The following is a 19159-nucleotide window of genomic DNA, read 5'->3' as shown; positions in this document are numbered from 1 at the left end:
CTTGCTCTAATACATAATTATGATTGCACATAGCTTGTAACCTCAACTGCAGTCCTAACCCTTTGTGCTAAGATTTTTAGCTTGTTACAGTGTGATAGTGTGTTTGTCCTTGTTTGTTTTTTTACAGATTAATGAATTTTTGATATGGAATAAATAAAGGATACATTTTGCATGTTTGGAAGCTGTTGCATTGATAGAGATACAATTTTGGGGTGTTTTGTGATCTCCTTTTTTTTTAAAAAAAAAGGTAAGATAGTAAATCGTGTAAGGAGAAATTACCAGTGATGCGGTAAGGGGGGGTCAGCATACAAGGGTATTGTAACAATACACATGGGGTCTTCTTATCTTTGGTAAAATGTGTTCTACAACTATTGCACAAGAGTCTTTGTAGACATCTTATACCGCAGCATCTTGTGGTGATTAGTACTGGTAATAGTAAGATATATATGTAGATCACTGTGCATTTTATTTATGCTGTTTAAACTACAAATCTTTTCAAATGCCATGTCTACTCATTGTATAGTTTTTATTGTATAGTTATCATTAAATAGTTTCATAGTTAAGTTGGCTTGAAAAAACACCAAACTCCATCAAGTTCAACCCCTCCAAATGAAACCCAGCACATTTACCTACACTGACCCCTCCATACACTCATATTCACTGTATATATACCAATATCTATACTAATTGTAGATTTTAGTATCACACTAGTCTTTGATATTATGTTTATCCAAGAAAACATCCAAGCCATTCTTAAAAGCATTAACTGAATCAGCCATCACAACATCATCTGGCAGTGCATTCCTCAACCTCACTGTCCTGACTGTGAAGAACCACCTACACTTATTCAAAGTTCTATTTCTCTAATACAGGGGTGGCCTCTAGTGCGTTGATCGTTTTTATGGAATATTAACCTATGAAATATCAACCTATTTTATAAATATTAGTGTTCCTTTAAAGAGCAACTAAAGTCATGGAAACAGAAAATGTAATGCCCCTCTGAAGTCACCACTCTTACCTTTCTGTAGGATGCTGCTCACCTCTTTGAGAGCTATGACTTGCATGCCCAGACTAGTGTATGTGCACCAGACATCTGCAGATCAGGGCAGTGCTCAGTGCATGCAAATTTCTTCATGCATACTGTAAGAACCCGGAAGGTAAGCAGAAGTTCAGAAGAGCATTACTTTTTCCTGCTTTCCATGAGAATCGCCACAGCAATCTGAAGCATTGCTTGCAATACACTAAATCTATATTGTCCAAGGGCTTTAAATACTGAACAAAAGGCTCATTCTAACAAGAGGCAAGAGGAATCACCCTTTTGCCAATTAATTATGGATGACTATACATTTCCTTACAAAGATTAGTAATCATTTAGGGAGGTTATTTACTTAATTACAGCTTCCATATAAACACCCTTTCATAAACATGGGTGTCCAAATAAACAGTGGGGCGGAAAAAGTGCAACATGCTTTCCCTTGTCTATTTATTTGTATTGTTTTCCCCATTGCATAAATGAGCTGGGTAGATGAATTTTAGCAACACATTTTAGAATCAATCTTGAAAATGGATTAAAAGCTAGAGAAACCTATTTGAGAAGATCTCCAGCCAGCCTTACAGATAAACATCTTATTGGAGAAGGCCAAAAACATTTTTGTTAAAATATTATGACCTGAATGGGTAATTTAACAGAGGTGAAATTTGCCCCCTCATTTGCGGTTCTATTTTTTGTTATGTGGGAGAAAGTGTATATCTGTAGCTGTGCCAAGGATTTCCATGACAATATGGCCAAATGGCATTGGTATATTGATGATATCATGATCACGAATTTCTAAACTACACGCCTCCGAGGCCGGCTGTCTCTTGTGCACCTCCCCCGACGTGCAGTTTTACCTTTCCTCTGGTTCCAGCTCTGCTTCTCCCGGTGAGGTGCAACAATGTGGGTGGGCAGCATGATGCCCCTAAAAATGTGCTGGGGGGCACTAAGGATTAGTTTTATGTATTATATAAATGGTAATCAGTAAAATTAAAACATAAGATATAGTCTGGGATATAAAGTGCAGTTTAAACAGACAAAAAAAGCAGTGTAGTTGCAAAGTTCTCAATTCTAATCTGGTTTTAAAATACAGTTGCATTGGAACCTGAAGTAGTAAGCTGTAAGTCTGACTCTATAGCCCCAATAGTATAAAAACACAAAAACAGGAAAACATGGCTAGGTGAAGAGACTGGTTTCTTTCCCTGTACACAATGTACAAGTATTATCATTATTATTATAATTAACACATACAGAGTGCCCGGGCCAAAGAAAAGCTTACAATCTAATGTAATGCATGCACAGTAATTATAGTGGCAAAAGAAAAATAATTTGAAATAAATAATAGAATTCGGATCAAGTTTTTCTCGACCCGCACATCACTAGTCCATGCCACTTAATAAGGACTAGAAATCCATTAAGAGCATACCTAAATTAGCCCCTACATTTTTGCTGGGTTATACCACAGTGACAAAATATTTGGTCATAGAAAAACTTAATGAAATATAATGCTTATTATTTATACCAGTAGTTGTCAAATATCTTCAGTTCAAGTGGCACTTGTGGGGCCAACCATTGACCAAGGCTTCCTTTGAAGGTCCAACACTCAGTCAGGACTTCCCATAGCTCATGAAATATTAAATGTCAGGTATACTTCCAATAATAGCTAAGACAGAAAATACATATTCACCCCAAGTGACCTTCAAGCTGGACTTTCAGTTGTATCTAGGAGAGCAGATGACCATTATATCCCCTGTTCTCACTAACCTAACTAACCAACCCCCCCCCTGCCCTTGCTTTACAAGCAACACATACTTGCAGCTTCCATTTAAACTTCTTGTTCTTCCCACCACATTCTGATGCTTATTGGAATGGACATGTGGAATCGACAAGTGATGCACCTCCCTCCCACTTTGTTTGAAATCAGTTAACTTTTATTAGCTATGATTAGATTTGTGTCATCTGTTAGCTTGTGAAAACTAGCTGAGTAAGAGGCTAGGAGTTTCCTTGCACTATTTCTTACAAACCAGATATCTGGGAATTCCATTAGAACTGTACCTTATGGTTGTCCCTTGAAGTCGATCAATCTTTTTATTTAGTTCAGCTATAATGCTGTGTAGCTCTGTTATTCGCTCCTCATAACGTAATGTTGTCCTCTCCTGAACATCTTCATGTTCCCTCATGAAGTGTGCCTGCTCACACTAAAATGTGGAAAAACAAGAAGAAGAAAGAGCAATTACAGAGGAAAACAGGGTAAAACAACAGGGGTCTTAACAGACAGCACACAACCAATGTGACATCAGCATTTACATCAGCAAGTATTATTAACACACTGAGATTTTGTGGATTTTGTGAGTGTGTTTTACAATATGAATTTGACATAATGATAGCTCATAGATATGTAAAAGCAAGTAAACCAACAGGCCTAACAAGTACCTTATACAGGTATGGGACCTGTTATCCAGAATGCTCAGGACCTGGGGTTTTCCGGATAACGGATCATTACATACTTTGGATTTTCCCACCTTAAGGCTACTAAAAAATAATGTAAACATCAAATAAACTCAAAAGGCTCGTTTTACTTCCAATAAGGATTAATTATATGTTAGTTGGGATCAAGTACAAGGTACTGTTCTGTTATTACAGAGAAAAAATTTTTTGGATTTTTTGCATAAAATAGAATCTATGGGAGACAGCCTTGCAGAAATTCTGACCTTTCTGGATAACGGGTTTTTGGAAAACAGATCCTATACCTGTACTGGGAAATATGAAATGTACAACCCAAAGTTGTAAAAAGAAGAAACTTGTAAAAAGAAGAAATGTGTGGCAGTTATGCCAAATAGTGGAGGGAATACTGTAGATATACAATAATCACTGCCTGGAATCCACTGCAGTCTCTCACGGAGTTAAAATGTCTTTCTTTATTTCATCAGATTAAAATCTTATAGTGATATGCTACATGATCAGTACAAAACTGCCAACGCATTTCGTAACCGCATGGGTCACTTCTTCAGGGCATAAGTGTGTTATACAAAAAGACATAGCTTTATAGACAATTGTATATACATCCTCTACATTTCTTAAAGCTATACACTCTTAATTAAAAAAGATTTCTCTTACAAAAAAACAACAAGTTCATCTAATGTTTATTGCTTACCAATCTTAACTGGACGGCTAAAAATCCATATTTCAATCAATTTCATTATTCTTAAATACATTTTATTATATTATGCATGTGTGACTTCTCTTATTCACCATAATGCAATCTATTTTCCTTTATCCGTATATGTTGCAATAATATGGCCTATTAATCAATTTTCTATTCATCAAATTAATTATCCACAAAGTATTTGATTTCCCATTCTTTATTTAAACCTGCTGGTTGTTCCGTCTCAAATAAAAACATCCACCAGGTTTCTCTCTTGTTTAAAAGTTTTTCTATGTCTCCCCTTCTTTTTCCTAATTTCACTTGTTCTAAACCCTGACCCTTGCGGGCAGTGATAATTGTATGTGTTAAACACAGCTTTACCGAGTGGGAGTGTCCGGGAACCCGCTAAAGACCTCTGGGAAATAGGTTGGTGAGCTCCTCGACTTGTTTATGAGTGAAGTGTTGAATACTGTAGATATTGGCATTGGCAGGGTGGATAAGTAAATAGGCAATTTTTACATTTTTTTTTTAAAGACATGAATAATAACATGTACCTGCAAACCTACTAACGTGTTAGCATGCCGTGTAAATGCAAATTAGGATTTGAATTCTGGATTTGGTGCAGAAAAATGGGTCGGAAGTTTGTATCCATCCTAAGATTTACCCATTTTTATTTGTGGAACCTCTTGCTGTGGTTGTGAGGATCAAACTGCCATCCAATAATGAAAACTCAACACGGGAAAACAAAACATTCCTTTATGTCAGCACAAGACAAGACACTACCCTGGTGCTTCCAACAATACCATGCTGGATCCTCATACAGTCAAAAGTCTGAGAAACCCATAGGGAATTCGGAGGTGTTCAATAAGTAACATTTCTTGTCACCAGAGCTACACTAAGATCCTGCCAGCAAAAAAGAACCACCATGCAAAAACATATTGCAATGATGCCTTGCTCCCTTTGATTCTGGCCTTAATTAATTATTTTCTAGCAATCATCCTAAACCCCATGATTTAGCAAGCTCCAAAATATGTGCAAATGCCATTTCCATTTTTCTTTTACTTCTTTTTATAACAGTACAACACTAGCTTGTATCGGATGCCAACTAAGTTAACATTAATCCATGTTGATGGCAAAACAATTCTACGGAGTTTGTAATATATACATTTATTTTAGTAGCTATAAAGGGGTTGTTCACCTTCAAACACCTAGTTGTTTTCAGGTAGTTCTATTTTCTATGTGTGAGTGTTTTTCTAATATTGAAGCATAAAGTGTAATTTTTCACGTTCTAAAGCAACTCTAGGAGGGAGGGGTCGCCGACCCTGTAAACTGTTCTACACATTAAGTTGACACATTTCTTATCTTTGTCCCTCCTGAGCAGAATTCCTGGGTTTCATTAAAGGCAGCTGTTGGAATTGATACAATAGTTACGGAGCTGCCAGACTTAAACACTAGCGACAGGGACATTCAACTCAAAAACTGTAAAAAAAATAAATAATGGAAAGTAATTGATAAAAGTCTTTATTTCTGGGGAACAATCTGAAAACAAATGAATTGAAAAAAAATGTTTGGAGGGTGAACAACCTCTTTAAGGAATGGCTCTGCAAACTATGGAAACCCGCAGGTCCCAAATATTCTGAATAATGGATAGCATACATGCTTTATTGACAAATATATTCTCCATCCCATCCATTATTAACTCTTCCTTTACAAAGAATTCTGTATTTCAAAATATTGGTGGATTCATAAACTAAAGTGTTGGGGGAATAAAGCTGGGGTAGACTGATGTACATTCCATTTATTTTTCTACATGTCTTTCTTACAGACATGGCTACACCCACATTTCTACAAGTACAATATTTCCATTGTGCCAATGTAGAACAATTCTGTTTAGTAATATGGCATAGACAAAGGTAGAAAAGTCAGTGGCAGTGGATCCAATCGAATTGGCGGACAAGTATGCGCCATTGCCTATGGAACCTTCGGCTTCATGCTTTTAAATGGTCATGGAACTACTCTGTAACTTATATATAGTGAATAAAGTTCCCCCTCTTGTAAAATATAAGGATATTATAAGTTACAGAAGGCCGAGTGTTTTTATGCAGGTCATGGAACTCCGAGGTAACTTCTAATATCCTCATATTTTGCAACAGGGGGTACTTTATTTATTATAATACACAAATTTCAGTGAGTCATGTGACTGAAATGACATCAGAACTCACCGTTTATAACTGATGACATCAGAACTCACCGTCTATAAGGATATAATTTACAAGATATTCATGGCTTTTGTGTATTATATAGTAAATAAAGTACCCCCTATTGTAAACTATAAGGATATTATAATAGCAAAGTGCTTATGATCCCCTTTCATTAAAATTATATTGCATGATCATTCTTTTGTTAACAGTGTGAACTCTGTGTGGAGGTTAAAACTTTAAACTATGGAAAAATATAGGAGGGGATTACCAGCAATAAATCTGTCATAGTGATATATATTGTACTACGCTTGCAGTGACTAATCTGTGATGAATCAAGAGACTGGTTATTACTAGAAGCGTGAGCTCTACCTCACTTATTTTCGATACTGATAATACAGTAATGTTGTATTCTTAATGGAAACTTTGGTTATCATTTAGCAATGACCATTGGGGAAAAGTGCTTGTTTTTATGCTTACTTAGCATTAATGGACATTTAACCCATTCTTTGCCCACTAAGTGGTGATTTAAGATTTTGTGACCAGAGTACTCTGTTACCGGTATATATTAATATAGTCGATTAGGCCCCCATGAAATAATCTGATGCTTTCCCATCATTTGTTTCAAACAAGAGAAGTTCACTACTGCACTTATACAGAGTATAACAAGTCCAGAGGCCACAACAGCTCTGCCCACAATTTATTAAACTCAGTTTCCTGAAAGCACACCACCAGGGTATTAAATGCAGATTGAATTTTCCTCCATAAAGCAAGAGATATCCAACTAAGGGATCGGATGACTACAAACAGAGCAGTACTGCAGTAAATAAACAACTGGCTGTAGCCTGTGTCCCCATAATAATTTATGGAAGGAATGTCTGGAGGCTCCTAACATGAAAGTCAGCATAAAAATAACAAAGTACATATAAACCTACATCTCATCATTTCTACTTGGGACTCATGCGAATAGCTTTGCTTAAAAAACCCTGTGTAATCAAGAAATATTAGAGCGAAGCTTTCGTTTATTGCAGGATTTATATATATACAATCTGATGATTAGACGAGATCAACAGCAATCGGAATATGTTAATGGAAAAGCCATCCATAAACATTAATGAGAAGCTCTTGATTTTACAAGAAACTGAAGCACCAGGCAGTTATTTGCAGGATAAAAGCATATCTGGCTTAAACAGAACTGGAGCACAGATTCGGGCAGCCTGACTCTGCAGTTTCTTTTATGAGACAACTGAACTTTTCTTGACATTACTTTTATTTACTGGGCCAAGATATAATCATAGGTATGACATGACAATGCATTGCCAACAAGATATTGTTACATTTATGACAAAGAATAAGAACACCTAGCCAGATCGAGGAATTGCTATTGAGCTGAACTGGGCAGATTTAATCAAGGTACAATAACAAGTGGAAATCAAAAGGTGGAATAACACTAAGTTATAAGCACTACATAGGGCATTCCCGTGTAGCTCTGCCCCCAAGTCAGTCACTGGACTGGCATAATTACATAAATAAAAAAAAAATAGAATGGAAGGAAATAGGGAAAGCAAAACATGGATAAAGGAGAAACAAAAATATTTTACAATACCAAGTGGTTACACAAAGAAACATATTAAACAGCATTTCACAATATTAAATTTCATATTTTTCAAAATGATCAAGCCAAAGCCAGTGGCAAAACTAGAAACAACTGGGTCAACCGCAATATCATTTTAGACCCCCCCACACACACACACACAAATAAACACTGGGAATATGATATTCTTCATAAACATAAATTGGAACTGCTGAACATTCAGAGCCCAGCCAGGCCCCCTATAGCTCACAGGGTGCAGATTCAGAATTGCTACAAAAAAATACAGGGAAACATTTTTCTGAAGTTATTAGGACCAGCTTAAAGCAGAGCTGTGGAGTCAAAGGGGCAAATTCACTAAGATGCGAAGTTGCGCCAGGCGCAACTTCGCCGCACTTCGCCAGGCGTAGTTTCGCCAGCGCTCCGCAAATTCACTAAAATCGGAAGTTGCGCACAGGGGTAGCGTAAGGTTGCGAAGTTGCGCTAGCATTGATTCGCTATGTAAAGCGAAGTTACGCTAGCGAAGGCTAATTTGCATACGGCGCGAAATTCAAATTTCAATGGAGGAACACGTATCTGCACTACAAATGCCTAGAAAACCTTCAAATCATCAAATAAAAATTTTATTTTGCCCTACACATGTGCCCACTGTCTAGGTAAGTTGCCATGAGTCAGGAAATGTAGGGGGGAAGGAGGGGAGCCCCAAAACATTTTTTCGATCTTTTTCACCCATAATGTAGAAAACACGCCAGCGTTTTTGGGACTTAGAAAAAATTTTGACTTTTTTTGAAACAATCCCTATCTACTCTATTGCGCTTCGCCAGGTCTTAGGTGGCGAAGGAAGTCTAGCGTAAAAGGTAGCGTTCAGTACACTGAGCAAGTTAGTGAATTTGCGTAGTTACATCGCTAGCGAAAATTCGCCTGGCGTAAGGGTGCGAAGTAACACTAGCAAAACTACGCCAGCGTTCGTTAGTGAATTTGCGCAGTAACGAAAATGCCAAACGCTAGCGAATTAACGCTAGCGTTCGGCACTTAGTGAATTTGCCCCAAAGTGGGAGTCGTGGCGTCAGAAGCAATTTTGGGTATCTATAGTCGGAGTCGCCAAAAATGTTCCTACTCCTAATAACTTTAAATACAAGCACTACAAATAATCAAATTGGATTTAAGAGCTTCTATGAAGGAGGATATGGCAGAAGCAATTCTGTTAGCTGCCATGGGGGCAGCCATTTAAGCTGGAAAAAAGAAGAAAAGGCACAGGTTATATAGCACATGACAAATAAGCTCTGTCCAATACAATGGCATTTTATCTGATATGGGCTATGTAACCTTTGCCTTTTCTTTTTTTTTCCAGCTTGAATGGCTACACAGCAGATTGTTTATATAAACCATAGTAAGTCTTTCTGAAGCAGACACATAGCTTTTACCAGTGCAGAGCAACAATTATATTTTATTTACTTTGATAGACTTTCAGTTTTTTGTGTTACTGTTCCTTTAAAAACAGAGGAGTCGGAGGTACCATAAACTGAGGAGTAGGAGTCGAGGGATTTATGTACCGACTCCACAGACCTGGCTTATAGCTGCACTGGTATCTGGGTTTCTAGAGCCTGTGAATACATCCCTTCTCAGCTTTGAGTGGTTGCAGATATAGTGTTTTGTGGCCTGTGGGAAATCTACTTTCCCGTGGACAACAGAACACTTTAAAAAAACAGATGTAAATGTACAGACCATATTCCCACAATTTTTCCGGTGCACCGCACATTAAAGTCAGTGATTCCCATTGCTCTTGACAGAATAGAACTTTTCAGGTGTTTTGTTGCCCATGGTAGAAACATATTCCTATGGGCAACAAAGCACCCTGTCTGCCATCAACCATTCAAATTATGACTGAAAATTCTAGCTGCTTGGGAAACATCTTTCAGAAGCATTCAGATGAGTTGTATAAGAGAAAAAACAAAAGACTAACTCATTTACAAGACTGATTAGAACTAATTTGCACAATGAGCCTTTATTATTGGCTTTATACATGTGAGTTTTATGTCAGCTTATCATTATTATAAATATTCCTGCAAGCACTGTTGGGTGTGAACTCCGTGGGAAAGACCCAAAGCAGGTTTTGCTGGAAATCAGAGGCCTGATGTCACAGAAGCAACCAATCCCTTCTAGTAATATTTACTAATTTATGTCAGGCATAATAAATATACTGCTTGTGGGATAATTCCATGCTGTGAATCACTGTGCTTAGCTGTCCCCAGAATTATTATTTCATTGCTTACCTGTGATTTGGCAAGCTTCTTCTCTAGCATATCTCTCTCACGCTCCGTCAGCTGAAGGCGCTTGTTTAGCTCCACTATGTCTCCCCTTAAAGAAGCCAGGGCTGCTAAATGGAGCTGAAAGAAAAAGAATGATCACTGTAGGTGCAGTCACTTCATCACTCTTATAAAATAGTAGAAGGTTCAAAGTCAGATTTCATAGCTACTGTTTAGAGGACAGGTCAGGGTGAGCTGAGCTAAAAGCAGCCGAAACGTCTACCTCTGTATTTATAAATAAGTGCAGTTACGATTGAAACAGGAGCAAGAAAAGAGAACTGTGGTTCCACAACTCTTCCACATCTACTGATGCAGCAAGACCTGACTGATTTGTAGCACCAGCAGATTACTTTTTCTAATCTGCTCCGGAACTGAACAATACCGATTGTACTTATGTACCTGGTCAGGCTCAGCAGTACACCATAAATGTACCAATAATAATACAAAATGAAATTGTATGGCAAGCATAAAGTAGTTGTTCACCTCTAAATTAACTTTAGCAAGACAATTTGCCATTGGTTTTTATTTTTGTGGTTTTTGAGGTATTTAGCTTTTTATTCAGCAGCTCTCCAGTTTGCAATTTCAGCTGGTTGCTGGGTTCCAAATTTCCCTAGCAACCATGCATTGATTTGAATAAGGGACCAGAATGTGAATAGGAGAGGGCCTGAATAGAAAGATGAGTATTTCAAAGAAGCAATAACAATAAAACTATAGCTTCGCAGAACATTTGTGTTTTTTAGATGGGGGTCAGTGACCCTAGGGTTGCCACCTGTCTGGTTTTGACCCGGACAGCCTGGTATTTTGAAGGGCTGCCCGGGTCAAAACTTCCTGCCTGGTTTTCCAAGTAAGGAAAACCGGGCAGGATTCCCTTGATTTGCACAGCGTTCTGCCAATCGCTGATCGCTGCCATAGCCCTGCCCCCTGACATCACACCCATACACATCACAGCCCCACCCCCTGACATCACGGCACCCCTACCCGGTCTCCGTCGTTTCTCAAGGTGGCAACCCTAAGTGACCCCCATTTGAAAGCTGGAAAGAGTCAGAAATATAAAAATTAGGCAAATATAAAAATTAAATAATGAAGGTCAACTAAAAAGTTGCTGAGAATTGCCAATTCTATAACATACTAAAAGATAACTTAAAGGTGAGCCATCCCTTTAAGAGACAAAAATTATTTAAACTGTTAAATGTATACAGGAGAGTTCCTCAGAACTACATTTTATGCAGAACTACATGCATACAAATGCAGTTTTTTTTCCCATTCTCTGGATTGCTAGACGAGGTATCCCAGCAGCCACATAAGATCTCAATTCTCAGTTGGTAGGCCAGAACTCTGCATACTGACCTAATTCATTAACGTTAGGGATGCACCGAATCCAGGGTTCGGTTCGGGATGTAGCCTTTTCAGCAGGATTCGGATTCAAATCCTCGTGCTTGGCCGAACTGAATCTTAATACGCATATTTAAATTAGGGGCAGGAAGGGAAATCACGCAATTTTTTGTTACAAAAGAAGGTAAAACATTTACTTTCATGAAGGATTTGGGTATTCGGCAGAATCCCAAATAGTGGGTTTGATGCATCCCTAATTAACATACGAATATTCATAGATACACACAAATATGTCTGCCTATATGCAACCTTTGCAAAAAAAAAAACCCAAACACTTTCCCTATGCAGGATTGTCCCATATCCGATTGATTACAGAAATCCAGACGAGTGACTCCCCATCTTATATGGATAATTTCTGCAGGCCTTTCTGCAACCCAAGTTCAGAAATTATTTTCCTTTGTCACTTATCTGGATGAACATTGGCTATGTAGGGATGAAGAAGATGATAAAAAGCAGTGATTCCTACTTATCTTAATGTAGCGATGTGCAGCTATCACAAATACATTCACTTGGATTCCCCCCCCAGCTTATGGTGTAGGCCATATCTTACATATTTATAAGATGATCTGACTCAGCAAGAGAAAGTCATGCTGTCCAACTGAAACCTTTTTGTGCAGATCAGCTATACTGTACAAAATGCACAGGAATGCAGTAAAAACCTCCAACATATTGATGAATTTTCAATATTGAGAAAAGGCAACCCTGAAAGGGAATGTCAAGGCAGTCGCTGTAATGTAAACCATCATGGCAACCTCTGCTGAACAACAATCTGTTGCCATGTTTTCAACCCACAGCAATGAGTAAACTGGAACAGCCCACACCACTTTTAAACCCTTGCAATCCCTACTTATTGTAGTCAGGAACACATAGAAGTGACTGTGATTTTACTACCCTCAAGGGAGTTTAAATACAGGGGAATTCCCTACCACTTCAGTTGAACTGAAGAAGCCATTCGGATGAGTGGTGAAACATTTTCCAGAAAAACTCTAAGGGCAGAGACACACGTAGAGATTCGGGGAGATATAGTCGCAGGCAACAAATTCCCTCTTCTTCGTCGACTAACCTCCCCGAACTGCCTTCCCGCCGGCTAGAATCTAAATTCCTGGCGGGATGGCACTTGGAGGGCTTCGTTTCCCAAAGTCGCCCGACGTTTCCTCGTGAGGCTACTTTGGAAGACGAAGCGCTTCGAGTGCCATCCCGCCAGCAATTTAGATTCAAGTTGTCTAGTAACTAGACAGTTTATGAACCTATAACTGAAAGAATATTGTACAGGTATGGGATTGGTTATCTGGAAACCTGTTATCTAGAAAGCTCTGAATTACAGAAAGACTATCTCCCATAGACTTCATTTTATCCAAATAATCCAAATATTTTAGATTCCTTGTCTTTCTTAAACAAATCCATCCACAGTTTTCTTTTTACTGTCTTTAAGGAAACTTCTGGCGACTTCGGAAAATGAAGCGATCCCAAGTGCCATCCTGACGGCGCTTAATATTCTAGCCGGCGGGAAGGCAGTTCCGCAAGATTAGTCACCCGAAGAAAAGACGATTTGTCGCTGGGCGACTAATCTCCCTGAATCTCCACATGTGTCTCTGCCCTAAAAGGATAAGGGTTTGTTGTTCTAGCTCAGTTCAGAAACTCAGAATAGAAGACTATGCAGGCGAGGATTTCACACTGTGATAGTGTAAATGCTCCAATGACATGCGCTTAAGGTGACTCAAAGCAGGCCCGCATATTACATTTCTTAGTTCACAGCTCCGAGACATATCCGATGGCATCTCTGCTCTTTTTGTTCAATCAAAATAACCAGGCATGTTACGTGCTTTCTTTACCTTGGTGGATTTTCAAGAATAATAATGCTGCCTGCCACACAAACATAAAAAAAGTATCTGAATACCGAACCAAATACTAATTTGCATATGCAAATTAGGTACTGGAAGGGAAAAAATAGAAAACCACATTTTTTTACTTCTTTGTTTTGTGACAAAAAGTTACATGATTTCCATTCCTGCCCATAATTTGCATATGCATGAGGATTCGGTCAAAAAAAAAAAAAGGCCAAATCCTGAACTGAATCCTGGATTCGGTGCATCCATAGACAGAATATATTAAAGCACTAGACAGGGGCTCTCAATGTTTTTCCACTAAGGTCCCACATGCTAATCAGAGCCAACACCCACGCACCACCCACCTGCAATAACACCTCTGAAATTACAATTAGGGTTACAGGCATCAGCAGTACATTAATAATATAGAATGCACATTTTTACACTGCCTGTACTGAAAAACATTAAACAAAGAAATTGAATGCTGTACTACATCTTATTAAGTTGGTGGATACTGCATTCTAGTATCGTTTTTAAAAAAATGTATTATTTAATTGAAATGGAGTCTATGAGAGATGGCCTGTAATTTGGAACTTTTTGGATAACAGATCCCATATCTGTAGTTCAATGTATTTTTAAATGAAAAAGCACATCAAGAACACACTGCTGCTATGACACAAGGGTAACATTTACATTTACATAGTAATTCAAGTTCGAAAAATAAATGCATCAATTTGAGGCTTTTTCTCTGTTAGCAGATGGCATGTTATCTGAAATCCATGAATATTCTATTTCTTATAATAACTTGAAGATGCCATAGAATAACGACGGACTCACAGTATCACTGTATGTTACAAGCAGGAGGCTGCTCTGCTGAGTGAACATTACACAAAGTGAATCTTGCATGTATTCCTTTCAAAAGATTTACAACTTTATTTCACCCACCTCAAAACTTTATATAGTAGCAATTTGTTTTATAGATGTATCTTTACTAAAAAGTGATTTAAGTTAATCTGTTTTAACTTAGTCACTGTCTTGGCTGTTTCTTTGCTTTTCATTTCAAATTAAAATAAATTACCCAGCCTTTGAATGAAGCCTAAACACTGCTGGACTACAGAGGCATCTAAATAGCATCTAGCAAAATGAGACTTGCCTGGGTCCATTTCAAATCTGAAGCTTTATCTCATGCTTAGGGAAAAGGACATTTTCTAGATGAAGATGTGAAATGTAGTGTTGCAAGCCATTTTACTTATAGCTGCTGGAATGATGTATATTTCAAATGCAGTCATCTTGTAGCTCAGTGCTGTCCAACTTCTGGGGTACCAAGGGCTGAAAATTTTCTGGCCTACATGGTGGAGAGCAGATAATGGAAGCCAGTGTTGACCACTCCCCTTTTTTAAACCACACCCATGTTATCAAAAGAAATGTTAAGATGATATCCAATTAATGGTGGTAGCACACAAAAAAACAAATGGTTGGTGCTCACTGCAGGTATAACACTCATCACTCATATGTGAAAAAGTTTAGGTCATATTAAAGGGGTTGTTCACCTTCCAAACAAAAAAATAGTAGCATACCGCCCAACTGTCCCATTCAGAGAGGGACAGTCCTGCTTTTGACAGCTCAACCTGCAGTCCTGGATTTGTACAGCTATGTCCCGAGTTTGGCTTTCGTCTCCTGCACTGAACGGTCAGAAAAAGATACAAAGTTTCTAAATTAAAGGAGAAGGAAAGCTACGGAGGCATTTTATTGCCAATAGATTAGCTGCAATAGTGCAAGCTAGAATGCTATATTTATTCTGTAGAATGTTTTACCATACCTGAGTAAAAAGCTCTAGAAACTCTCTGTTTGTTAAGGATAGGAGCTGCAGTATTAACATGGTGTGACATCACTTCCTGCCTGAGTCTCTCCCTGCTCTGGGCTCAGATTACAGTAGAGAAGGGAGGGGGTGGGGAAGAAGAGCAAACTGAGCATGCTCTTGCCCAGGGCAATGAGGTTTAAGCTGAAGGCAGGAAGTCTGATACAGAAGCCCATGTGTACACAATAGAAGGAAAGAAATGCAGCGTTTCTTTTGACAGGGGACTCAGAGCAGCACTACTTTGGGGGTTTACTGGTATATTTAGATGGACCTTTCTGATAAGGCTTACTTAGTTTTAACCTTTCCTTCTCCTTTAATTGGCTTTTGGCAGAGAACCCAGAATAGATACTTAAGATACTTTTGTAGCAGTTTTAGATAAGATAAGACTCACATCTTAAAGGGCAATTCACCTTCATTAGCAAAACTGTAACGACACATAAAAAACACATAAATTAAAAAGAGAATTAAAAGCAGAATAAAATTATTAGAAAAGGGGTTCTTGATGAAAACTCAACATGTAATTTTGTATTATGCTGTCCATACAAATCAGTGGAGCAGGCTCAGCAAATAAACTACATGAGGCTTAAAGTAAAAAAATAGATTTCATATCATATGACTGGGAAGACTGAAGTCGGCCCCCAAATTATTGCTTACCTGTGCCTTAAGTTGCCCTTGGATCTTTTTAGAAACAAGTCATGGGCAGAGAAGGTATGCTTCAGTATAGTTTTTTGTGGGTTACTGGACCTTTAGCTAATGTTGCTACTCTATAAACAGGTAGCATCTACTGTTCAATTATTTGAACGCTTGCTTCTGATTGGTTGCTAAAGGCTATTAGACCTGAGCAGCATTATACTCTTTATTACACTACCCCATTATTCTCTTCTATTCAGAAATTAAATTTGTAGGTACAGAAATGCCAGAGTGATCACCTGAATATCCATTGCAGTGGTGTACATGAGGAAGGGAGATGGGAGCCCCCCGAAATATTGTGATTGCCATGCTGCACATTTTGCAAAGAATGAATTATTGCATCTATATAATTGTTTCTAGATAATACATAGCGGATCTAGCTGTGGAGCTTGATAACACCCAAAAACAATTGGGTGCACAAAATATCCATTCCTGGACATAAGACACACTTATAAGTCAGTTTTGCAGAAGATATATGAATTGTGGTATACTGTTTTTAATTACAGCAATATTATGTCAATTAGTATAATAAATAATAGATTGACGTTTTACTTCTGGAAAAGGTTATAACCATTTTATATGCAAGCATTGGGGATTTGATTCATGGCACCCATGTCACACTATTGTCTTGCAAGACAAAGAAGGATCCCAAAGGCTCAGTTACAGTCTCTACACTGCTGTCTGGAAATGCTTATGACTGATTAAGTCATGCAATGCATTAAATGCTCTTACGTATGTTCTTTCAGGGATCTCTTTACCTCCTGTATCAGTTTTATGTTGGATGAGATTTGTATTTTGATTATTTTCACCCATTTATTGTACAGTGCTGCAGAATATGTTAGTTCTTTATAAATATGTGTTATTATTAAAGGGGAACTATCCCAAAAATGAAAATTTAATATAAGCTTCCTCATACTGAAATAAGAACATACAATTAATTAAAAATGCAGTACCATTTCTGCAATAATCAAGTTTATGTTCACTATTCCTCTCTCTCGGCATCTGTTTCTCTTCATTCTGTCTTCATGCAGCAGTTGGGTGTCAGATATTCATTGACAGTTAGATCCAATATATCTTGTGGGGGGGGGGCTGCTTTCCTAGCAGATGAATTAGAGCTCACTCAAATAAATGATTCCAGTACAAATAAAATCTAACAAAATTTGCACAAATTCTGCATGTAGAGAGTCATGATGTCTGGTGATTTTAATTGAGTGAGATTTAATGAATCTTCTAGGCAAAAGGAGCCCCTGTAAGATATATTGGATCTAACTGTCAATGAATATCTGACTCCTGAATGAAGAGAGAATGAAGAGAAACAGAGGGCTGAGAGAGGAATAGTGAAGATAAATTTGATTATTTCCAAAACGGTACAGAATTTTTAATCTATTATTTTTAGAAGGTTTCTTATTTCAGTATGCTGAAGCTTATATTAAAGGTTCTGCACCTGAATTAATGAGCTGCCATACTGAAACACCAGAGACAGGAACATTCAACTTTAAACTTAGAGTTTGTAAAAACAGTAAAATATAAATAATGGAAAGTAATGAAAAAAGTCTTTATTTCAATGAACAATCTAAAAACAACTGAATTGTGTCCTATCTGTGTCACGGGCGATTTCAACACAGTGCTAGATCCCACGCTAGATAGGTTACATTCCCCCTTAACGCAGACCTCCCCACTTCATCAGTGGATGGAAGCAATAGGGTTACTAGACGTATGGAGACACAAGTTCCCCACTGAACAACAATTTTCGTGTCACTCTGTGGGTAAAGGCTCACTGTCCCGCATAGATATGGCACTGGGCACCCCAGACTTTGCCCAAATGGTGACTGAGGCCACTTACCTCCCTAGGGCACTATCTGATCATGCCCCACTGTATCTAGTACTGAACATCGCGCCCCGAGCCCGCCACTTCCAGTGGCGTCTTTCTCCCATGTGGCTTAACACTACAGATATAGCTGAGACTTGTGTCAAGGAATATGTGGAGTACTGGGACACTAACGCCCACTCAGCGCAGGCTAACACATTATGGGAAACCTCCAAGGCAGTAGCTAGGGGCACGTTAATTTCAGCAATTGCCAAAGTGCGAACGGAAACCAAGCAAACCATTAGTGCAGCTGCTGAGGCAGTCCTTACAGCCGAAAGAGTCTATTGTGATCATGACACGGTGGAGAGCCACCAGCGGCTGATCGCTGCCCAGAGATACCTTGAGCTTGCTCAAACTGTAGCCACTCGCAAAAAATTACTTTATGTTAACCAGAAGATTTTTGATCAGGGAGATAAAAATGGCAAGACTCTGGCGTATTTGGCTAAATTAAGTAACCCCCCCACACTAATAGCTAGAATTAAGGACACTGCCGGGCGCTATATGACTGAGGCGGAGGACATTGCTGAAGTGTTTGCGCAATATTATCAGGATCTTTACTCCACGAGCTCCCCCTCCTCCAGTGCTGACTTAGATCTGTATCTCCAGGGCATTGCCTTCCTAGGCTCAGCCCAACGGAATCCTCTTATTTAGATGCCCCATTACTCTAGGCGAAGTGGCAGAAGCTATTGGGACCTTGTCTCCAGGGAAAACCCCTGGACCGGACGGTCTACCGGCCGAATGGTACCGCTTTCTTAGTGACCACTTAACTCCCAAACTGCATGCCACACTTGTTGGGGCCTGTGAGGCGGGCACGCTTCCGCCATCCTTTTATGCTGCCACTATAATTCTCATCCTTAAAGCAGGCAAAGACCCTGACTCCTGTGCCTCCTACCGTCCCATCTCCCTTATTAATACGGACGTGAAAGTCCTAGCAAAAATTTTATCCCTGCGCCTGAATAAAGTAATAGCTACGATAGTCCACCCGGATCAAACAGGCTTTATGCCTAACAAGAGCACTGCCATTAACCTACGACGATTATTCTCTCATCTCCAAATTAAACATGATAATGTGGGTGCCAGGACGATAGCATCCCTTGATGCCACCAAGGCATTTGACTCCGTTGAGTGGTCCTATTTATGGAAGGTGTTGGAGAACTTTGGAATAGGCCGCACCTTCATAAATTGGATTCAGCTGCTCTACCAATCCCCATCTGCCCGCATCCAGGTAAATAACGCCCTCTCTAGAGCTTTCC

At 38.8% G+C, this 19159-nt stretch overlaps 1 protein-coding gene across 3 annotated transcripts in view; it reads right to left on the bottom strand.

Moving 5' to 3' along the window:
- LOC108717348 (colorectal mutant cancer protein) overlaps positions 1–19159 on the bottom strand; it is a 210800-nt gene that overhangs the window by 80990 nt on the left and 110651 nt on the right. For all 3 annotated transcript variants that reach the window (XM_018264340.2, XM_018264346.2, XM_018264355.2), the window contains 2 exons: positions 10241–10354; positions 3089–3231 (listed from right to left, as the gene is read on the bottom strand). In XM_018264340.2, the coding sequence (XP_018119829.1) occupies positions 3089–3231; positions 10241–10354 (257 nt within the window). The remainder of the gene's footprint in view (positions 1–3088; positions 3232–10240; positions 10355–19159) is intronic.

The sequence above is a fragment of the Xenopus laevis genome, chromosome 1L (assembly GCF_017654675.1).
Source record: "Xenopus laevis strain J_2021 chromosome 1L, Xenopus_laevis_v10.1, whole genome shotgun sequence".
In the NCBI taxonomy this organism is placed as follows: Eukaryota; Metazoa; Chordata; class Amphibia; order Anura; family Pipidae; genus Xenopus; species Xenopus laevis.
The sequence above is the reverse complement of the archived record's forward strand: the minus strand, read 5'-3'. Positions and strand labels throughout refer to the sequence as shown.